The sequence below is a fragment of the Pistacia vera genome, unplaced genomic scaffold (assembly GCF_008641045.1).
Source record: "Pistacia vera cultivar Batoury unplaced genomic scaffold, PisVer_v2 Contig216, whole genome shotgun sequence".
NCBI lineage: Eukaryota > Viridiplantae > Streptophyta > Magnoliopsida > Sapindales > Anacardiaceae > Pistacia > Pistacia vera.
This window is the reverse complement of record NW_022196020.1, coordinates 540,856-563,922: the sequence shown is the minus strand read 5'-3', so window position 1 is coordinate 563,922 and position 23,067 is coordinate 540,856. Positions and strand designations below refer to the sequence as shown.

The 23,067-nt window shown below is 36.6% G+C and overlaps 4 protein-coding genes across 5 annotated transcripts; 2 read left to right on the top strand and 2 right to left on the bottom strand.

The window, feature by feature from the left end:
• Nucleotides 1–2,704: 2,704 nt before the first annotated feature.
• LOC116129995 (cyclin-dependent kinase B1-2) lies at nt 2,705–4,862 on the top strand. The gene is made up of 3 exons (XM_031415743.1): nt 2,705–3,444; nt 3,822–3,960; nt 4,486–4,862. The coding sequence occupies exons 1-3, from the start codon at nt 2,705–2,707 to the stop codon at nt 4,576–4,578; spliced, it is 972 nt and encodes a 323-aa protein (XP_031271603.1). The 3' UTR covers nt 4,579–4,862.
• A 631-nt stretch (nt 4,863–5,493) lies between these two features.
• LOC116129986 (serine/threonine-protein phosphatase PP1-like) lies at nt 5,494–7,067 on the top strand. Of its 2 annotated transcripts, none has more exons than XM_031415726.1 (3): nt 5,494–5,870; nt 6,033–6,592; nt 6,701–7,067. In XM_031415726.1, exons 1-3 carry the CDS (start codon nt 5,702–5,704, stop codon nt 6,854–6,856), a joined length of 885 nt encoding a protein of 294 aa, XP_031271586.1. In that variant the 5' UTR covers nt 5,494–5,701; the 3' UTR covers nt 6,857–7,067. The 2 variants fall into 2 exon arrangements, with proteins under 2 accessions (XP_031271586.1, XP_031271587.1); XM_031415727.1 differs by having other exon boundaries at nt 5,789–5,870; nt 6,010–6,592.
• Nucleotides 7,068–7,483: 416 nt separating this feature from the next.
• Nucleotides 7,484–10,364, bottom strand: LOC116129987. The gene is made up of 8 exons (XM_031415729.1): nt 10,115–10,364; nt 9,862–10,009; nt 9,624–9,774; nt 9,411–9,536; nt 9,256–9,336; nt 8,929–9,121; nt 8,572–8,842; nt 7,484–7,969 (listed from the first exon to the last, which is right to left on the bottom strand). Exons 1-8 carry the CDS (start codon nt 10,310–10,312, stop codon nt 7,710–7,712), a joined length of 1,428 nt encoding a protein of 475 aa, XP_031271589.1. The 5' UTR covers nt 10,313–10,364; the 3' UTR covers nt 7,484–7,709.
• Nucleotides 10,365–10,984: 620 nt separating this feature from the next.
• Nucleotides 10,985–19,721, bottom strand: LOC116129976 (mediator of RNA polymerase II transcription subunit 33A-like). The gene is made up of 11 exons (XM_031415715.1): nt 19,157–19,721; nt 18,742–19,068; nt 17,693–18,009; nt 17,415–17,506; nt 16,940–17,324; nt 16,569–16,779; nt 16,375–16,489; nt 15,128–15,289; nt 13,136–13,793; nt 12,756–12,974; nt 10,985–12,069 (listed from the first exon to the last, which is right to left on the bottom strand). Exons 1-11 carry the CDS (start codon nt 19,540–19,542, stop codon nt 10,985–10,987), a joined length of 3,957 nt encoding a protein of 1,318 aa, XP_031271575.1. The 5' UTR covers nt 19,543–19,721.
• Between the last annotated feature and the right edge of the window lie 3,346 nt (nt 19,722–23,067).

Below are 23,067 nucleotides of genomic sequence, written 5' to 3'. Positions count from 1 at the left end.
AATACGAAAATAATGTACCTTTGCAACTAAATTGATACAATTTTGGATGCAAGATAAACCATATAGGTGTCCACAAGGCAAGCAGCTGCATTTTTCATACAACAAACTTTTAATTGCTATATTCTATGAATGAGTAAACGACATATTCCCACCCAAGGTTTGACGAAATCCCAAGTTAGTACCACTGGTTTCATTTATTCCAGATTCCCATCCTTAAAGTAACAGTGTTATGAATTTTTAGGGTTTAGAGGATATAATTACCATAATGCCCTTAACCTTAAATTAATTAAAATTATTTTTAACCCCTAAAATAGTAGAATTACAAAACTTACCATTTTATTTTCAAATTATATCAAAAACACCCTCGGTCACTATACACCCTCACCGGAAACAGCCCGATCTGGGCTGTTTCCGACGACGTCAAACCCCCTGGTCACCTCCATCACCTTCCCTGTAGTCCGTCGTCCAAAACCCCTCTGGTTCCCGACTCATTTGCCCCTCCAATCGTCGGCACCGTTAGGCTTAGGGTTTCGGTGTTCTTCAACGGATTCCGGTCGATTCCGGCGGTGAAAATCCAATTGGACACCACCAATGCAACCACCGTCCCCAAATCTATAAAACCCCTATGTCCCCAGCAACCGTTTCGTCGTCATTCACCGGCCGAGAGTTCGTGTTCATCGGCCGTTTTTCATTGCCGTGGCCGGAGATCGGCGAGTGATGAGTGGTTGTGAATGGTATAGTTTTGTAGAGGGGAGGATGGGGGTTCAAATGGTTGTGACTAGGGTGATTTTGGGTGGAAGAATCGCCGAAAAAGAGCGAAAAACGTCAGGAACGACGGCTGCTAACGTGCGCCGGAGGACTGTTAGAGGCGGTGGTCTGCTAACGTGCGCCGCCCATGTAAAATGACCAATTTAACCCTTTACCGTTACATCAAACGTTTTTCCGTCACTTTAAAGGTGGGAATCTGGAATAAATGAAACCAGTGGTACTAACTTAGGATTTCGTCAAACCATGGGTGGGAACATGTCGTTTACTCTCTATGAATCTATAAAATAAAATAATAATAAAAAGTAATGAAAGAATGTTTAATATATATGTAGAAATTCAAGAAAACGGCCTCTGCTTTGAGTTAAACGCACCAAGTTTGATGAGGACCTTCACGCTCCCATGGATTTAAGCAGATAATACAACGGAAAGAATCAGAATACTCCTCCACTTCTTTCACTTTTTCTACTTTCTCCTCCAATTGTCATCGATTTCCATTGGTGTGGGTCCATCGTTGCAAGACTGAGGTAGTGTGTCGGCATGCATGGTTCTGAGACCAGAGCTCTTGAATATAACACACTAGTTATACAGAATTAACCCTAATACTACTACCACAAAGAATTATTATAGTAATTAAAAAAAAAAAAAAAAACTTAATTGAAATATAACCTTTTTTAATTTAACTAAAATTAAAAATAAATAAACAAACTATATAATGCGCTGGCAGAAAATCCAATATCAGACCGTGGGTAGCCACCAGCCAAACCATCGTTGACCGTCGTGTGAAGACCGGAGATTGTGAGAGACACACGACCATATTGAACGGCCAGATCCGCTCTGGTCTCCAATATCTCTACCGCCGCTCTATCACGTCTCCACTACGTTGATCTCCTCTCCTCTGTGATCTCCACCATCGACGAAGAGCCCAAGGTCGCTCGATCTAAACGGTGCGTTTTCTAGCTTCTTTTGTTGACTCACGGCGGTAAATGGCGGTGACGGGCAGTGGCTTGTGGGTGGTAGGGGTGATTTTGTTATAATATAAAGTTTTATATAAGTAGGGGTATTTTAGCTAAATCTGAAATGTTGGGGGTTCAAAATTATTCATAAATTAATAATAAAAATAATATTATATTAATATTTAAAAGATAACAATTTAGTAATTTAAATAACATACCCACCAATTTATTCATTCATACCAAACATATTAATATAACATACCAACCAATTTATTTCAACTAACCAAACACATTTTCCTAATAATTTTCAGTAATCTTCAAAGTAATTTAACTGTTTAACATTCCTTGAACCAAACGCACCATTTATATCAACCTTTGTATTATCTAAGTATTAAAAGATTGTCAAAATCTTTTATTATCTATTGAACCAAATAAGATAGGGATCGGAAATCATCTCTCGTACTATCGGAGTAATAAAAAATTATCGGAATCTTTTATTACCCGTTGAGTCAAATAAGGTAATGATCCGATTAAAAGATAGATTATAAGAGTAATTTTCTTAGGGCCCCTAACCATACACAGCCTTAATGGCATCTAATTCACTAATCGGTTAAACTTTAATTATTTTCAAAGTAAAATTGATGGAGAATTAAGCAACCCATTATTATTAATAATGGTTAATAATTTCTGAAATAATAATTATATATAATAGAGTATTAAAGTTTGACCCTAATGATTTTCAAAATTCAAAAAGAGAGGGAAACTGGGAAAGGGGGCACGTGTTGTTGTTTGTGAAACGCTCCCGTTTCCAGATCTGGCCGTTGGGCTCTCTTTCCCGTCTCTATATGTTTCTATAAGATTTCAATTTCAAAGAGGCGGTGCCACTGAAATTCAAAATTTTAGGGTTATTATCAGTAGAGAGTGAGACAGATAGCTCAAAATTCAAAGAGATCAACAAGAATTAGTAGTAACGAAGTGGGAAAATGGACAAGTACGAGAAGCTGGAGAAGGTAGGCGAAGGAACTTATGGAAAAGTTTACAAGGCGAAGGACAAAACTAGCGGCCAATTGGTGGCTCTTAAGAAAACGAGACTTGAAATGGACGAAGAAGGCATTCCTCCCACCGCTCTGAGAGAGGTATCTCTCCTTCAAATGCTTTCTCAATCTCTTTACGTTGTCCGCCTTCTCTGTGTTGAGCACGTTGATTCTTCTCAGAAATCCGCCTCGAATCCGAGTCCCGACTCCGCTTCTCTTCATAATCATAGTTCTAATAATAAATCTAATCTTTACTTGGTCTTTGAGTATCTCGACACCGATCTCAAGAAGTTCATTGATTCTCATCGCAAAGGCCCCAATCCTAGGCCTCTTCCTCCAACCCTGATTCAGAGCTTCTTGTACCAGCTTTGCAAGGGGGTGGCCCACTGCCACAGTCATGGTGTTCTTCATAGGGATCTCAAGCCGCAGAATCTTCTTCTGGACAAAGAGAAAGGGATTCTGAAGATTGCTGATCTTGGTCTTGGGCGTGCCTTTACTGTTCCTCTCAAGAGCTACACTCACGAGATTGTTACTCTCTGGTACAGGGCTCCCGAGGTCCTCCTTGGTTCCACTCATTACTCTACTGCTGTTGATATGTGGTCCGTTGGTTGCATTTTCGCTGAAATGGTTAGAAGGCAGGCCTTGTTTCCTGGCGACTCTGAGTTTCAACAGTTGCTTCATATTTTCAGGTATTTTATTCTTCTACTCATTCACATTTTTTCATTGGTGTCGATTGTTGTCGCTGTGCTTGTAAATATTGATAATTCGTTCATTTAGATTGTCCTCCTCTCAACTGGCTTTGGCATTTTGTTCATTTAGATTGTTCTCCCCTCAATTGGCTTTGACATTTTGTTGATTTAGATTGTTCTCCCCTCAATTAGATTTGGCATAAGGTTAATGCTGATTTTGTTTAAATTAGTCTACCCAAGTACTGTATGTTTCAATTAGTAAATTTAATTTGCTTTGCATAAAGTTGAAGCAATCAACTATCTTGGTTTGCACTCTTCATCATTTTAATCTCTCTGATGCATGTGATGGTAATGGATTTTTTTTTCTTACTTTGAAGGTTAATGGGAACGCCAACGGAGAAACAGTGGCCTGGTGTTACTTCTCTGCGGGATTGGCATGTGTATCCTGTGTGGGAGCCTCAAAACTTGGCGCGTGCTGTTCCATCTCTGAGTCCTGAAGGAGTAGACCTTCTATCGGTAATTGTTTTCTTGAATATATTTTGGCTCTTCATTTTATTCATATTTTGATTTCGGGATTATGAAAACTAAATACACTACTTCATAGCCAGTCCGAATTTTGGGTTTCATTTTTGAGTATTGTAGTAGACTCAGAAATTGTTCAGCCAGAGTCTTTTGAGTGATATGATGCTCTAGATTTCACCCATCTGAACTCTATTTGTAGAGAGGATATGGATCATGATTTTCCAATCTTCTCCAAAGATTTCTTACTTTTATGGTTGCACAATTAGGAGTCTAGACAAACTCAATTGGCTGCTGTTTTGATTGACAAATTACAATCTTTACACTATTTGTTCCAAGGAGTCAATACAATCTTTATGTTAATAATTCGATTATGTTTCTTAGGACTATTAGATTAATTGCCTTGATGAATTTTTCTGTGGAATGAATAGCTATAGCTCCCGCTGCTTTGGTGAAATATCATGTTGGCTTTTTAATATAATTAATTGATTGATTGATTTTTTTTTTTTTTCGATATTGTAGAGCATGCTCAAATATAATCCGGCAGACAGAATCTCAGCCAAAGCAGCGATGGACCATCCCTATTTTAGCAGCCTTGACAAGTCTCAATATTGAAGTTGCGCACTGCCGCCCCTCTACTTTGAAGTGTTCTATCTTTCTCTCTGTTACATATCATAGTGTGCATTAGGAATCCACTTGGTTGGTTCAAACTTGAAAACAAATTTGGTGTAGTTGGTTGTCATCATCTTGGTGATTTCACCAATTGAACTTATGTAAAATTTGATTCCTTCTCATCTATATTTCATTATCAAGTCACAATCGGTTTGAATGAGTGCGAAATGCTAGTCGAAATTTTCTTCAGAGAGTGCATGATGATGTTATTAATAAACCAAAAACCCGAATATTCTCCTGGCCGGATTACAGACACTACAGGACCAAAGAGAAATTGCTTCTTGATGATCCAGGTTCTGCTCCTGAAACTATGCTCGTATCTGCAGTTATCCTGGTTAGTAGTGGTAGTGGGTAACCATATATATATATATATAAATAGAGAGCATTTTCCTAGAAAGCATTATCTTTTATCTTTCATTTTCATGGAGATATATGATGTATATGTTTTACATATTGAATTGAGGAATGAGGATGTGGCCAAAACTGTTGGTTACTCCAATGACCCCTATTTTAGCCATTAAACAGAAAACAAACAGAATGAATTATCAGAGGAAGGAAACTGACTGATATTAGCAGCAAGTTGAGGATGAAATGGTTATGGTGGTCAAATGAAATCAAAACTGTTGTTATATTATCTGGTATTATATTATATGTATTTAAATAATAATAAGAAGAAGAAGGATAATAATAGGAAGAATATGCGTGTAAATCGGAGGCAAAACTCTCCTCATCACAACCGTTAAAACCAAAGTCAAATATTTAAGAGTTAACAATTAATCAATAACCTCTCCCCCATCCAACACCCCCTAATATATCTCAACTCCAACAATTTCTTTTGCTCTCTCTCTCTTTCTTTTTCGCAACAACCCAATTAAGCTAACTTTGTAGTTTTCACATTCCTTTTCTTCTTTCTCTGGTTATTTTCAAAAGGAAAAAGATAAAAAGAAAAAGGGAATTTGGTAATGTTTTGTTGTTTAAGGAAGATGGGATGATTTGAAAATTGGTGGATAAAAGGTAGAGAGAAAGTAGGAAAATCTTTAAAGCAAAGAGAAGAGAAGAGAAAAAGATGGAAGGAATGGAAGGAGTGTTGGAGAGGCTATTGGGTGGAAGATATAACAAAGGGAAAAGGGTTCAGCTCAATGAATCTGAAATACGGCAACTTTGTGTCACTGCCAAGCAAATCTTCCTGGCACAACCCAATCTCCTTGAATTGGAAGCTCCCATCAATATTTGTGGTACCCTTTTTCTTTTTCTTTTTCATTCAATGTATTTTCCTCATCAAATATATGTGTGTCTGTGTGTTTTTATGTGATTCTGTTGGCATAAATGAGAACAGTAAATTTACCTTTTCTTTTTTCTGAATCAAATGGTTAGATAGAACGTGTAAATGCGTGCAGGTGACATACATGGTCAATATCCTGACCTGCTACGATTGTTTGAGTATGGTGGATTTCCCCCGGATGCCAATTACCTGTTTCTAGGAGATTATGTGGACAGAGGAAAACAGAGCATAGAAACTATATGTCTTCTTCTTGCGTACAAGATCAAATACCCAGATAATTTTTTCCTCCTCCGTGGCAATCATGAATGTGCTTCTATCAACAGAATTTATGGCTTCTATGACGAGTGCAAGCGCCGTTTCAGTGTGCGTCTGTGGAAGATATTTACAGATTGCTTCAACTGTTTGCCAGTGGCTGCACTTGTTGATGATAAAATTCTCTGTATGCATGGTGGACTTTCACCAGAATTGGAAAGCTTAAATCAGATCAGAGCTATAAAAAGGCCTATCGACGTGCCAGATCAAGGGCTCTTGTGTGATCTGCTGTGGGCTGATCCTGATAAGGACATTAAAGGATGGGGTGAGAATGATAGGGGTGTTTCCTTTACCTTTGGAGCTGACAAGGTGGCTGAGTTCTTGAGGAAGCATGACCTCGATCTCATATGCCGCGCTCACCAGGTATGCATATCGATTCCTGAAACTTAATAAACTTTTCGTAAATGTGCATTAAATAGGAAAAAGGGCTAAACAAAAGAATTATTGTTTTCTGCTGGAAATGATTGACAGGTTGTTGAAGATGGTTATGAATTCTTTGCAGACAGGCAACTAGTTACCATATTCTCAGCTCCAAACTACTGCGGCGAGTTTAATAATGCAGGTGCTCTCATGTGTGTGGATGAAAGTTTACTCTGCTCATTTCAGATTCTTAAGCCTTTCCCATGACATCAAAAACCAACACTGTAATAAATTCCAAGTGATGAAGAAGCTGCCTCATTATGTTTGATAAAAAAGTTTTTAAGTGTTTTGGTAACTCTTTTCTTCTGTCGTAGTTTCATTCATATAACTGGGCAAAAACTGTGTATATATACCTAACAGGTGTAATTGTTGCTTTGTATTCTAAAACTAATAAGCATCAACCAATCCGAATGCTAATCGATCACACGAATTACTTAGATTCTTGTTTTGATTGAACTATATAATTGTATTCTGCTTTCACAATATGGGTTGTTCTCTTTCTAGGTACACATTCTAAATGAGTAATGCTACAGCCACCGACGATAGAGCATCGAATTTGTGTACCGAATGACGTAACAAAATCCTGACCATTAATTAATATTAAGTTAAAATTAATTAACGGTCAGGATTTTGTCACGTCATCCGGTGCACAAATTCGGTGCACTATCGTCGGTAGGTGTATTATTTTCCCTTTCTAAATGCATAAAATTCATCATGAAATTTATACTAACAAGTAGCAACTAATCCAGCTGCAGTAAATATATATTTATTCAATATTCATAGCATAAATGAAATGATCCAGAGAGTATTTTGTTTCTTCCATTTCTTAGAGGCTGAGCGAACAAACAAAAAGAAATAAAATTAGCGAGCATACAAGAAGACATTGCAAGATTTCACTTCATCTCAATAGGCAGCCTATATACCAACATTGCTACTCTACAAACAAATATATTCCAGTTTCATCATCTAAAAATACAACGTGAAAGCACCTCGATATCTAATGATACACAAAAATTATCCAATCTGCAGTAGAGATAGCTCAACAGAATTATGGGATGTTTCAATTAGACCATACATGAACAAGCCCATGTCTGTTTCCAGTGTAGATCTCATTGCGGTCTTCATCATAGAAAAGCGATGTTATGTCTTCCAAAGCCTCTGCGACTGTGGTTCTTATCTGGGAGGATTGCTTCAACTTCTTTGAGCTGACAACAGGCCCAACACTACTGCTGCACTCATCAACATTGGAACTGCCACTCGAAGTATTAATTTTAGCCAGACATTTCCCAGTCAAAATACTGCTGACATTGATCGATCCAGCTGCATTAGAAAGAAAATAATGAGACTAAAGCTCCCACTGCTAAGATTCTCTTCATTGAATCACAATAACTCAATATTTGTAGACAGAATATGAAGGGCAGGCCACAATGTTAGCCAAAGATAATGTAACCAGTTCCATTTGCTTCATGTTTCCATCAACCAAAAAATAAATTAGCCAAAGTTGGTCATGGAGATGGTAAACCTAATTTATGTTATAAATTGCAAAGGTGAATTCTTAGGTGATTTACTTGACCTTCAAACAACAACCAATTCAACCATATGGGCCATGGGGTTCTAAATTAAAGTAACCAATGCAAACACATGTAGATGGATGAAAATGAGACTTTAGAACTGAGGTTCAGAAACAAGGATTAAACAGACAAAAGATTGGTCAAAGGTAGGTGACTGCTACCATACTTTAACTACGATTTACTAATCATGATTAAATCATATTTTTCAAAAAAATGAACCACAATAAGCTAAAGCTGATAAAGTTCTAAATGAAATTTGTTGAGACAATTATAATCCAGTCAACAAGCCAAACATGAGTCATTACCACATTCAGTTATATATGTCACCCAAAATGAAGTAACAAAACTTACCATTTCCTTCCATCCATTGATCTTCAGATTCAGCCTTGCAGTAGGAAATAATAAGATCCTGATCACTTGTTATATAAATGTTATTTGTGTTACAGTCTGGATGCCATAACAGGTGATCCTCAAACGAAGTCACAAGCTCCCCACGGAAGTTCCATACAGCAACAGTTCGATTTCTGAAGGTTAAGAATAACTGGTTTTCGTAAAGAAAGATAAATGCTGATGGAGTCATAAACTCTGTTCTACTAACTTCCATCAGCTGAGCATTTCGAACCTATGCACAATGTTGACATTTCCATAAGGCATATTGAATAATTGAGGTTTCAAATGAGCAGCCAAAAAAGACATCTGATAACTTACATCAAGAATCTGGAGATTCTCATTTTCTTGCTTGACAAGAAGCTTTTCATTGAACTGTTCAATAAAGTCCACCTTCTTATTTCGATGAAGCAGATGGTAGAAAGCCTTGAGAACAGTGCCATCTTCTATTGATAGAATCTTAAGAGGAACATGACTACTAGATCTATCGAAAATCAATAACATGATGCCCGGACTGTCACAGGTAAAGTAGACAAATTGGAGTAAGAAGAACACTTAGGAGATATGATGGATAAACACATAAGAAGAAAGAAAACTTTGCGGCTTCCCTAATCTTAGTATTTTGTGTCTCTGAGAGAGAGATATTACCTTATCTTGATCTCTTGTACGTGTTTATCTGATATAGAATACAGCATATTATAGTTTTTTAGGTCAAACACCTTGTATATGCTGTCAACATAATCAATAATTAGAACCTAAATTTGATGAAACAAAAAAATACAACATTCGGAGTTGAGAAGTACCTATCTTGTGCAGAGTACGTTAGGACTTTTCCATTAACATCATCAAACTCCACAAAGCCAGGCCATTTCAATGATTCGGATTCAAAAAGAGCAAAGCCCGCATCTGGCTTACCCCTTTTTATATATCTAACCATTTAAAAGCAAAAATAATCAGCATGAGACTAATGGATTGACAAGAAAAAGAGAAACAACAAAGGGAAGAAAGAAACTCACTCAATCCTAGTGGATCTGCATTTCAAGGAGCTGAAATTATCAGAGGCATAAACAGAAACAGTGATAAGTGAATCATTATTCTTGTTGTAAAACAAACTTCGAATGACTTCATCAGGACTAACATTGAGAAAACAAATCCTCTTGTTTGTTTCTGCATTTAGAATAGGCAAAAATGAGCCAACTAATTTGAACATAATGACAAATTTACAAAACTCCAATTGGGTAAACCTAACAATACCTCTACTGAAAGCTGCACAGACACCGGAATGTGCAAGAGCAAAGACAATGTCACTAGCGGAGACAATCTCAATTACTTTAGTTCTCTTCATTAGAAAAGGCAAAACTAAGGGGCAATGACCCTTGGGATCATGGGTGTCATATTCCTCCTGATGCAGATTCAGAAAATTAAACCAAAAAAAAAACAAATCTTTGCTGTTCTATGTAAAGTAAAAGAACAGAAAGAGTTCTTGAATTAAAGCCAGGTGAATTACCACCAACTGCATATTGCGAAACCTTTCTTGAGCATTACTGATGTTAAAAGCTCGATCTCTCTTGGAGGAAATCTCACGCCTTTGAAGTTTTTTGACACTATTTAGGAATCCATCGGGACGAACCCTTTTCTTCGCCAAAACCCTTCGTCCAGAGCAGGGCCTTGGACTGGCTGATATTCTCCTCCCTAATCCTTCCATTACAAAACCCTAATCTAATATATAATAAAAATTATACTTAACATATCAACGCACTGGCGTCTCCCTCTCGCTCCTTCACTTCCCTCTTGTCTTGTATTGTAAATTTGTATTGTGTTATGAGAAGAAGCAGAAGCAGAAGCAGAAGAAGCAGAGATTTTCAGAAGAACTGGAGAAGACAACCTTCTGGCCCCCGAGCTATTTTTTAATTTTTTTTTATTTAATTGAAAAAACAAAAAGCTGTACAATAAAGTTGAATTTAAATTCAGATGGGCTCAGCCGGGCTGCTAATGGACCCTAACGGCCCATCTCGAATATTATAAAAAAATACCAATTAAATGGATTTATAAATAGAATAAAATTGAAAAAATAAATAATACGTTTACTAAATAAATGAACATATTATCGATCTACACTTATTAAATGGATTTTTTTTTTTTATATATTTTTTCCATAGATATTCTATTAAAATGCAAAAGAAAATAAATCCATTTCCTGTACAATTATGGACAAATTTTCTAAAAGCTCAAAAATCACCCAAACCGGTAACAATACCTATACATTGCATTACATTACAGCAACAGCATCAGAATGAAGGCTCCTCCACTGAAAACTCTTCTAATCACAGATACCATACTGTACATTACACATTTTAACCTAAACTCAATTAATTAATTAATTAATTACATCTAACATTTCAATTACACATCCTATGGATTCAATCCCACCTCTTTCAAGAAGAGAGAGTGCTAGTTCACATTCATGCCATCCTTTCAATCCATTTGCCAGTTTCTTCAATGTCTCTACCTGCACTGCTTCAACCCATGCTGGAGCACAGCTTACTATCATACCTACTAAACATGAAACATACGCTTTCCAAGTGGCGGGATGACAGCCGAGCGATATGTTCCCATCCAATACCCTCCCCAGAAACTCCAAGTGCTTCCTTATGATGAGCGCCCTTCTGGAGAATGTACACGACTCTTTTGTTGTGGCTCCAACACCCCACATCAGTGACCCAGACAGAACTAACATATATGCCATTGCATAGCCTTCCATTATTCGAGCTACGGCACTCACCTTCCCAGCTTTCTCTTCTCTTGATGATAGCAACCAGGTTGGTATAGTTTCCCGGTATAGTTCTTGAACCATGTGTAATCCACCGGTGTGAAATAAGAGGCTTGCACCCAGCGTACCCACCTCTCTTGCCTTGGAACTGGCTAGAGACAATGATGCTCGACTAGACTTCAACCTGTGCGAGTCTGAGCTTGCCCATCTACCAGCTGCTTCTTGAGCATACTCTGCTACAAGCCCTACGATCACATCACTAATATGTTCAACATCATGTATTGTCCTGCAAGACCGAAGGTAAAGAAATCCAGGTGCTATGGACATGGCAGGACAAACAGTATGAGCTGAAACAATGCAGCCCAGTAGATTATCTACGCTGCTTTGGTTGGTCAACAAAGGAGAAACATGAAGGGATCCAAGGAATGAGGTGAAGCAACTTCTCAGTAGCTGGACAACAGCTTCTTTGTTTCGTATGAACACAGTACGAGAACAAGATACCACTATGAATTCATGCCAGCCGCGAGCCTTTTGTGCCCACAGGGAGCCAATTATGGGAATGATAGGCCAGGGGCAACCTGACGCACAGTTCTCCAAAGCCGGCCCAACTACACCATGGAGGTACTCCAGGCTTTTGCTGAGTTTGAAAGTAATGGTTAAACTGACAAAAGCTGCAAGTGGAAGTGGAAGCACTATCGGCAATTTCTCTGCGAAAAGGTATCAATTAAAGGTTTAGCAAGGGAAAGGCAGTAAAGTATTCTTAGATTGGTAAAGTGCCCATTGCTATCATCAACAGCCAGAGAGACTCACCATGGAGATCCCAATAAAAACAGGAGGAAATGCTTTATAAAGTGAGAAGTTATTCACTGCCCCATGAGCATATGCACCTCTAAACTTAATTTGGGACAATAATAAGCTTTCATGAAACACAGTGCTCCAGGAGCATAGTATGTGCAAACACTGGTTGAATAAGAAAACATTAAGGCACCATATGAGAGTGAGACAACATTATCTGATTAGAGCAGTTTGTCTCTTACAACCTAACAGCAACTAGTATCAAATCTATATGTGTGCATGCTTGCAGCCGCAATCTTAATTATTGGTCATTTGGATTGCTCATCAGTCATGGCTTCATTAAATTCATTTAAAAATTATATCCCTACTTCAGTGCTTTGATACCCACACTTTAGAGTACATAGGACCATACGTAAGAACACTGTGATCAATTATAGAAATCTTTTAACAAAATTAGAAAAGAAAAGGAAAAGCCTTTATTTTGCTGTCTCTGAGGATGTCCAATTATAGAACACAGTTGTTAGAATAAAAATACGAAAGAACTTTATAATAGGATAATTTATTATTGTATAGAAAGAAAAGCTGGCGAATATACCACAGGAACAGAGGGGAACATTAACACCAGCAGCAGCCAGTATTGCTTTCAGTTCGGACTCAATTGAAGGCAAGTTTGCTGCTGGACTAGGCCAATCTATTCCATTCATCGGGACTGGTTTCCATATACCACGAGTGACTTCTGCTGAGAAATAACTGATAATTGCAGCAAGAGATGCAGGCAAAAAGTCCACAAGGTCCCTCAGGCCTGCAAGCATCCAAGAGTTTAAGCAGTATGCTATTCAGTAATAATATAAATAGTTACAATCAATTAGCACCACATTTTGTACACTTCTTATACTATTTTGTGATAATAGAAAAGAGGGAAAAAAGAGCCTCATATACAAGTAAAGTTAGTCTCTAATTGACCTGTTGTCAAGTCCCGAGATGAAAGCCTTCCATAGGCACAAGCAGTTAAAACAGCCTCAAGAACAAAAGGGATTGCTTCCAACAGTTCCCATGCAGGTAGGATAGGTCTCTGGTAAACATCTTCTCCAGTACTTGCAGGGGACTCAGAAACACTGGTGGTTGATGGGGTTGAATTACCCGATGAGGCTCCACTTTTAGTCATTTTGGAGTAAATCATACTTAAAATCTTATTAGCAACTTGATGAACAGGATTGCTGGTAGAAAGGCCAGAGGGTGCTGAAGCAATACAAGATTTGTTTTGACAATACCAAGCACGTAATTTTGGAAAATGATCAAGATATATGGGCTTATCTGACACCTGCTGATCCAAATTGCTGTTTATTTCATTCTGAGAAGCAGAATAATGCGATGCAATGCGGTAATTACGCAATAACAAAAGATACTCTAGATTAAGCTCGACTCCCATTGCTCCATCAGTGATGGATTGCTCAAGAGGTGGTCTATAGAATTTCCATAGACGAAGAAGAAACAGAAAAGCAGAAGAAAAAACCGTGTAAAATGAGGGCCCGTCACCAGAATTTGATTTGTTACTTGATGTAGGTACAAGTGACCCAAAGACCTCACAAAGTGGCATCACAGCTGCTGCAACTTCCGGAATCTGCAGGAACAGAAACTTCGCATCCATCAGAATGCACATTGGCCCACAAGCATGACAGGATGAGAAAAGTTGTGTCTAACAACAGCTATAGATAAAGAAATTGATTGGAAAGCAAAGCATCCAATGTATCCAGATTGAGTACATATTTTGCTTCATGAGTTCAAATATAGGTTGACTTGGAATTGGCCCCAAAGTTAACCTAAAGAAACTCAATGGAAAACTTGTTTCCCAAAACAAGATTTCCTGAGCTAAATCATGATAGCATAAAGTATAGTTCACAATTTCACTATAAGTTGTATGGACATTATATTGATTATATACAACTTGTACAAAAACACACCTTTGGTGTCATGCATACATCTGAAAGATGTCCTTTTTTAGAACTTGGTAGTATTAATATTATTGAACCTAAAACCTTTGCAACTTTTTACAGAAAATTTAATCCAATTTAGATATCACATAAAAAATAAATGGGGCTCACAAAGTCTTGACATATTCGACAACTTCTATGAATCTTGATCCATTTTCAAAAGGCTCATTGGTCTTTTTCAGCCTTGTTCAATGTGACATTTGGCTTACAACTGTATATCAACAAATACGTAGAATGTTTTTAACCTCCAATCAGTAGATCTTATTTTCTTCACTAACTAAATTCATTCAGCAAAAGTGCATCGGTTACTAGTATATTTAATTTGTAGTTTATTTGTCTCACTTTTTCAGTTGGAATAACTAGTTTTGGTCAATTTTTCAATTAATATATAAATTCAGTGACTATGACATTTTTGGTAGACATCAATACATATGTTGGTTTAATTTTGTCCATATATACCCAAGGATCTTGTCAACACATTATCATATCATAATATGACTAAAGCCAATTTTACAAAAAAAAAAAAAAATCAATTTGAAAATATCTATTGGTAAATATAGAAAATAATATCATGGAATACAAAAAAAATGTCAGCATGCATTTTAACAGAACTGAGCAAGACAATGTTAAAAGTGACTGCATGCTTTAAATGAATCAGAAAAAACTCATGACCTGGGTTTCACACCAAATTATTTTATTGATACGTGCATTGTTACTTGAAAACAGCAAATAAGACATGTCAAACCAGCAGATTACCATATATGAGAACCAAAAATGGTTTGCTTATTATAAACAAAGATAATGACTGCACATTGCATGTTGTATGAAATATAAAATTAAAATGACTCTTATCAGGAAGAATCCAAAGACATATGAAATTGGTACCACTAATCAAGAACACACAGCCAAACAAAAATTTAAAAAAATAAAAGCAGGAAAAAGAAAATGCAAGTACTTGACTTACCACTCCGTGCATAGAAAGAATATGAATAGTATCGATAGTGGATACTTCAAACAGGATAGCACTAAGCATAGACATATGATCAATTAAGTGACTCCTTGGTCCAGTATAACCAGGAGGGACAGGCGGAGAAAGAATCTTGACCAGAAAGCATACCACTTCTTCCTGCAGACAAAAGACAAAAGAACAAAGTATTGAGAAGAAAGAACTAGACCTTTCTTCAAGTGAAAAAATTATGTTAAATCAAATGCATCAAGCCCAAAATACAAAGTCAGGTCCAGAATTTTTAAACACACATTCGGAGACTTAATAAGAACTTCCCCAAGTATAAACAGAACTCTTCATCTGTAGTGGAAAAGGTTGGAGAGTGAGGGCCAGGGGTTAAGGTCAGGCTTCTGCCAGAGTATATCTAGCTTAGAGTAGAATCACCACTAATACTGATATACAAAATACAAATCACAAACTAAACCATTCCTACTACTTACCATGAATGATATATGCATAGGGTAGTCTATGTGAACCCTGATGCACTATTCCACCATTCCAGAAATATCCTTTTGTTAAATTTGGAAAGGACTGTCTTTCTGATCTTGTACACAAATCTTTCTGACTTTGTCTTCTCAGTTTGGTACTTCAAACTTGAATCAACTCACTGCTACACACGTAGATGTGTGCATACAGCCCAATCTCCACCCCTCTATCTACTGTTTGTTAAGCTATTGTCCAATCATCGCTGAATTCTCATTTCACTTTCACAAGTTTCAGGTATTACCCACAATTTTTGTTCCATTAGATATAAGTGGCCATATAGTAGTCTTGTAAAAATTTCTTTTCTGTTTGACAAGTATTTTACCAAAAAGGTATTTTAGATGTACTTAATCCATTTTGCCCTTATTCTATACGTAACATTAGCAAATTTCTGCTTTAGTTTTGTTTTGATAACCCAGAAATGCATCAAACTACTGTCAAATCCTACACCCTTTAGAGTTTGGAAACAAGGGGATAAGAACATCCGACCACTTGGTTAGAAATCAAGGAACAACAACCACAAAAGTTCATACTTCAATACTACAAATTATATAATAGGAACCTCAAAACAGAAATACTTTCAAGATTTCGCAAAAATGGGTATGATTCCTATATCATGATACCAAGTAAAACCATGAATAATATTTACGTGATGATGTATATAAGAGAGTCTTCAAAGCATGTAACTTGAAATTTTCAATATTGCTGGACAGATGTGTTACCTGAATATTCCATCCACGGGTGAGGGATGCACCGCATAGAATTTTTGCAGCTGCTGATCGCTCTTCTACCGACCCATTCAATGCAATATGGTATAGTTTCTCTATTTCTGCTAAACTTTAAATAAAAGAAAAATAGACAAGAAAATAAAAAAATCTGCCATATCAGAGTAAAACAGGAATATTGTCACTTATACCTTGAAGCAGGAGTACTGAAAAGTAAAGCTGTAAGTGAACCATTTAATGGTGCTCCTTCCATGAACATGGACCAAGGAGATTTTTGAACTGGTGATAGTTCAGACAGTGCAATTACTGATGCCGGAACATAACCATGCCAAAAATATGCCGATGTGTCAATTAAATTTCTTGCAATGCAAGCTTCCACTATGAGGTGCCTCATGTTGCCACCTAAAAAGAAAAAATTGAATGCTAATATATCACATGATGAATCAGATAGACGGAAATAAGAAGACAGTGAAAAAGAAAAAGAAGAGACACAGGAAGCATTAATTCCAAGACATAATGAATAATAAGAATAAAATGAAGAAAACATAAACTTCCAAGTTACCTGAATTTAAAAATGGGTCACCAGGACTGTTACTGACTAAACCATCCGTTGTAATCTGTGAAATGGAAATGAATCTTGCTGCTTTTGCAGCTGCATTATTGGCTTCCCCAACGGCAGATGCTGGAGGGCATAAGAGCCCAGTAAAGTTTTCAAGCACCTGGAGAGAGGAAATCAATTCCTCTTTAATTGAAGCAAGGCACTGCCCACCTAATCCACGTCCAAACCCAGTTTCCGTACACCCAGGTGTTGCTACCCCCTTAACCTTCGAAAACTGCAATTTGGACTCTTCAGCCAAAACATCAGCAATTGCCAAGGGGACAATAGACAAAAGCATACAAAGGCGGGCCTCAAGATGTGGAACAGGGCCTTCTGGAGGATCACGTTCCTGCAGTGGAGTAAGAGGCATAAAAAAGAATTCTGGTGTGCATATAGTTTAAATCAATTGAAGAGAAGTTAGCACAGATTTAGCCTCTACTCTTTGCACAAGCCGAAGGGCTGAAAGCCAAAGTGCTAGGAAAGTTTCTTGCCAGCTTGCCCGGTTAAGTACTCTGAGGGTATTAATTGTTTCTGCAGTAAGACATCAACATTATGGCATTGCCCATTCCTTCAGCTTTCGAGAATACTTCTTTCAAAAAAGGTGAAAAATAAAAAAACCAAACATGTATAAAAATTGCACACACAAAAAAGGGGAAAGAAAATAAAATATTAAGCAGAAAAAAAACATTAAAATAACCTCTCTTCAAGTAGATATACCTGAAAGTATAACAATGGCTGACCTGACAGGAAGTTGTCGCCCATCCATTGCATTCTCCATGTAAATATCAAAGGGAAGCCAACAAGCTGACAAACCAGATTCACTATTGCAGCAAGACGTTGGCCTCAATGATTTAGTATCAACAAGCATTCCAATGAGCCTATGCTTATTTAGCCTGTTGTCATAACCCAAAACTTTCTGGACATTAGAACATAATGTAGCTAAAAGCTGGTTTGCAGACTTCAGTTTTGAGGATGCTAACTTATTGGCTTCAAGAAACTGCAGCCTCTGCAGAAGGCAATTGAACTTTTCAGGCCTATAGAAGCAGAAAAGGAGACAAGAAAGAGGGGATGACAGAGATCAGAAGTGTCCGATGCTTGAACTTGTTTGTTCAGAATAAATTACTAATGCCCGGTGAACTGCCAGCAGTAGTATTTAAATAGAAATTGCAATAACATCCCAATAAGTAATCTTTCTTTAATGAATTAGTTCTACGATCTTCACTATGTTGATTAACAAACATTTCCTGAGAATGTTCTAGGTTAGAATAAGCATCAAACATCCCCTGGATTGCAAAAGAAGGCAATAAAAAGGTCTAATCTGAGAGCTTGTTCATATATCATCCCTGAAGGAGCTATTTCACTAGGTTAAAATTCTGTTCATGAACTTACTAGTTAAGCTACCACCTTAACCTAGGAAAAGCAGAGTTTTGAACAATTTGAAAGACCAATATAAGGACACAGTATTTGTCATGTATCATCGAATTTCTACAATTTGGTGATAATGGATAAATTATTTTTGAACTGAAATTTCAGCGCAGATGTGGCTTCTTATAACATGGGATTCCAAATTACCCCAAACAAGTGGACTAAACTTGAACTAGCATTATCCAGGACACTTGCAAAACTACTATTATTTGATGTTTGTACCCAAGAAGCAAAGAAACACAATGTTTTGTTTAAGGCTAGTGTAAGCAAGGTAATTAGTGTTTAAAGCTGTGACTTAATCATCCAATTGAGAAATAAAAAAGAAGTCAGCAAAGTCATACATGTTGAAGTGAACAAGGCGAAGTAGAACCACGGCTTTTCCACTTTCAGCGAGCTTGTTCAAGACTTGAAGCGCAATGAGAGAATTCTTCATCCTCATCTGCACAAGATGTTGTTCATTTCCAACAGAGTCAATCTCCATAATACTGTGGTGTTCAACACTTTCAACTCCTGCACTTGGATTCGGAAATCCCCAATCCTCAAACAAGCTATCAATCAAGCGAACAATAACGGTGAAGAAGAACAAAACAAACACGTGTCCAAGCTCCACAACTCCAACATTGTAAGTCTGAGAAAGCTCAAGGCTAACACTAACAGATTCTATAATCCTGCAACAAACAAGCAAACAAAAATAAGAGAGCATGTGGGTTTAAACCAAAACTAATTAATAGAACAAAAAACGTGACTTTAACTTACTTGTGTTTACAAGAATCGGAGGTGACGTCATGAAACGACAGAGCGTGTCGATTAAGGAGCTCGAGATAAAGCCGGAAAGCTTGAGGCTGAGAGCGTCGATGAGGAACGAGTTTGGCAGTGAGAAGAGAAAGAAGATGAAGCGGAGAGAGAAGGCGAGAGGAAAGAGCGTAATCGAAAAACTTCCAAAGAGAAGGATGATTGTTCTGAAAACAAAGATAAGACACCAAAACTTCTCCTAATTCCGGGCTGGGTTCAACCTTCCCGGAGTTTAAACAATTCCCGATTTCCATAGCCCAGATTAAAGGACCATCCTGCCGCTGTTGGCATCTCTTCACAGTCTCAATCACCCTTTGCTGGAAAGACTCTTCTCCCATCTCCATCACCATCACTACAATGCAGACAAGATATTCGAGAAATAACCTCAACCAACATTCATCTCCTAAACCTCCACTCCCAGTTACATCAACCAGTTATTTTAATACGTCCAAAGTGGGGTTTACAGTGATTGTACAACATGGGAGTGTTTTCTTTGTGAACAAAAATGGAAATGCCCGTCATTATCAACCAGTTTCAAGCACAAATTTATCAAGTCTTTGTAAGAATTGACCCCCGGTTCAAGCTACGATTATCAACTTTATCACAAAAAACGAATCAAACAACATTCACACATAAATTGTTTTAATCAAATTCCTGACTGCATTGATTGCATGTGGTCAAGACAGATTTGACGATTTCTTTAACAGAGGGGCCTACTGTGACTGGTGGCATTGATTTGACATATGTCGACCCCGGATTTGTGGGTTAAGGTTAAGCTTCTTCTAATTAATTAATTATATTTTTTAGGATTTGCTTTTGTGTTCAGACACTTCACTTCACCTATTTTTAATTGAGCCACATATTTTTTAAATATCATTATATTACTTAAATTTATATTTTATTTTCAATTTTGATATTGTTACGATCCTACACCATCATCATTCTCTTTTCCGATCATCACTCATCAAAACCCTTCAAACTCTAGTCCTACTGACCCTGCCAATCGCCAATAATTGAGTGATTAGGGTTTGCATAATTGTGCATCCCAAGTCAAATTTTGATCAATCCCAATCATCAAAATCAAAGATTTCCACCACCAAAAGACTTATCGACCTCTCGTCTTCAAAAGTCCTAATAGCCTGAAAATGAGTTTCCTCTCTGTTCACTAGTAGAATATAAATTTGGGTAGTAAAGTGATATTTTAAAAGCCTGTGGGTGGGGACATGTCATTAAACCATTATTCGGGTGGGAAAAGGTTCGTTAACTCTTTTTAATTAAATATTCTATGTTTGCAAATTTACTCAAAGGACCCTATTTGGGGTTCAATTGAAAAATAACAATTCTTTAGGGCTTTTAAGAGACTCCTGAGTCCTCACAAAGATTTAGTCAATTTTGTCCCTGTCTGCCTGGTGTCATTTTTCTAATTAAACTATGAAAAAGGGTTATTTAAGTAATTCTTCCAATTAGTCGTTGCATACGTGTAAAACTAATTAATTATGGTTGAACCAAGAATCAAATTAATTGTGGTTTACACATAGACTCAATTAAACAAGTTAAATATGTTGAATGTGACAATATAAAATGGAAAAGGTATACGGGTCATGACATGTCTCATGTGATCAAATGGTCCAAATTTATTCGATAACTATGTTCGATTCGTGTTTTGAAGTTTTACGTGAGTAATTAAATGAATCGTATTCGAGTTGTTCACTCGATTAGTTATCATTTCAAATTTGTGTTTCGAGCTTGTACATAACTATGAAACAAGTCAATATCCGTGTTCACCAAAATACTATACATCATTCAAACAACCACGATAATTCAAATGTTATTCTTACCCTAATTCATACTTTGATTATTCTAGTTTTTATATAATGAATTCAATTTAAATTTTAAATTAGGGTTTAGAACTTGACGCATACATTTTATGAAACTAAGACAAACATAAAACATAGCTTAAGATAACTATTATACAAGAGTTAATTGAATTTCCCCTCTTCTCTTTAAGTATCTAAAATAAGAATTTCTTGTTGTCACTTTTTTGATACTGTTTTCAGTCATCTAATTAGCACATTTTACTCTTAAACTATTAAATTATATACTTACATATGTTTTTCACGTATAACTCAAATTGAATAACTATGAAGTTACGTAATACTTCCACATATTATGGGTGGGTGATGTAAGAGACGTCTATATTCAGCTTTCAATCTGTGTTCGTCTAACCATCAAATTAAATGTGAATAACCCGCCTGTCTACTTCTCTTTGAAACAAGGGTGTTTTGATAGGAACCCATTCCCAAATTAACTTGCTAAGGGAGGGTGCCCAAACCTTTGTAAACCACATGCCATCATTTTTTTCTCTCAATGTGGGATCCTAACATTCCCTTACCCTTTGAGACCCAATGTTCACGTTGGCCAACTCTGGACAACTTACTCTCCCAGGTCGCTCTTTCCCAGGTAGCCTTTTCCTAGGTCACCCCTTCTGGAACACGAGCTCGACTTTGAGACCCAAGTCCACATTGACCCACTTCAGATGACTTCACTTTGGGTGGCCTACTCTCCTAGGTCGCTCCTTCTAGAACATGAGCTCGGGTAGGGTTTGACTCTAATACCATTTAATAGGACCTCACTTCCAAATTAATAAAAATTGAGTTGGGCAATGGGTTTTTGATAAGAATTGAGTTGGGCATGGTCATTTTATGGGTTTGGATAAAACTCTCATTAGAAAATCAGTTTACTAAAGGAGAGTGCTCAAGCCCTTATAACTACATGTCCACTTTAACTCAAATATATTGAATAATATTCAAGGATGATTACAAAGTGAAATATTAAAACATATCTCTGACGTGAGACAAAACAAAAATCAATATAATTAAAAATTTTTCTTTTTTTTTTTTCCTTCTCTTTTTATGCTTCGGCATCATAGGATCCTAACATGTTTGAAACAATTTTGTTTTCTCGATATTACTATAATTTCACACCAGGAACTATTGAAATCAAATACTCAATCACTTGCCACCGTTATAAACCCTAAATATCGACGAAACACCAATACATTGGAGACAAAATTGTAATTAACTCTAATATAAAGTCTCATCACCCTTTTTAATGGAGTGATTCAAAGTTAAATCAAACCACTACCATGAGAATTAGATTTGAGAATAGGGTTCAGAAATAAGAATACAATATGGCTTCACTTTGTCAGCCTTTTCTTTTTCTTTCTTACTTTTTTTAAAATAAAATAAAATAAATAATTCCATCGCTATCGTGTCACACAAATCGAAGGCCCATTCATTAAGTCAAATTCATGAGTTTACAGTTCACACCACCATCTCATTTTTCAAAGCAAGTTACAGGATCTTGACACGTGTAATATCAATCCACGTTTACTTTGAGTTTGTTTAAAAAAACAAAGTAAAAACATTTATTGAATGAAGTTTGTTTTATTTATGCAATTGAAATTTCCTACTGTTTTTATAAAATAATAATAAGAGTAATGTTATACCCATAATTTTTTTTATAAATTTTTTCTTACAATCCTGACGTAATAGTTTGTAATTGGTTAATTATAATTTATTAGGTAAGATCCAGATGAAATAAACTAACAAATTACGAGTTATCATATCGGGATTGTGAGAAAAAATTATGAATAATAATAACTTTAAAAAGGTATATATTATAATTAAAAATAAACAAAAGGAGTGAGTTCCAAATTCGTATCTTTTTCACTCGTTTAAATGATTAAATTAATAATTCAGGAATTTAAAATTAATATTTGTTGCACCACGCCACAGTGAAATCTAAATCAAGTAATATGGATACGTGGAGCGCAACCCATGGCTCATTTTTAGGAGAGTTATTACTAGTTAATT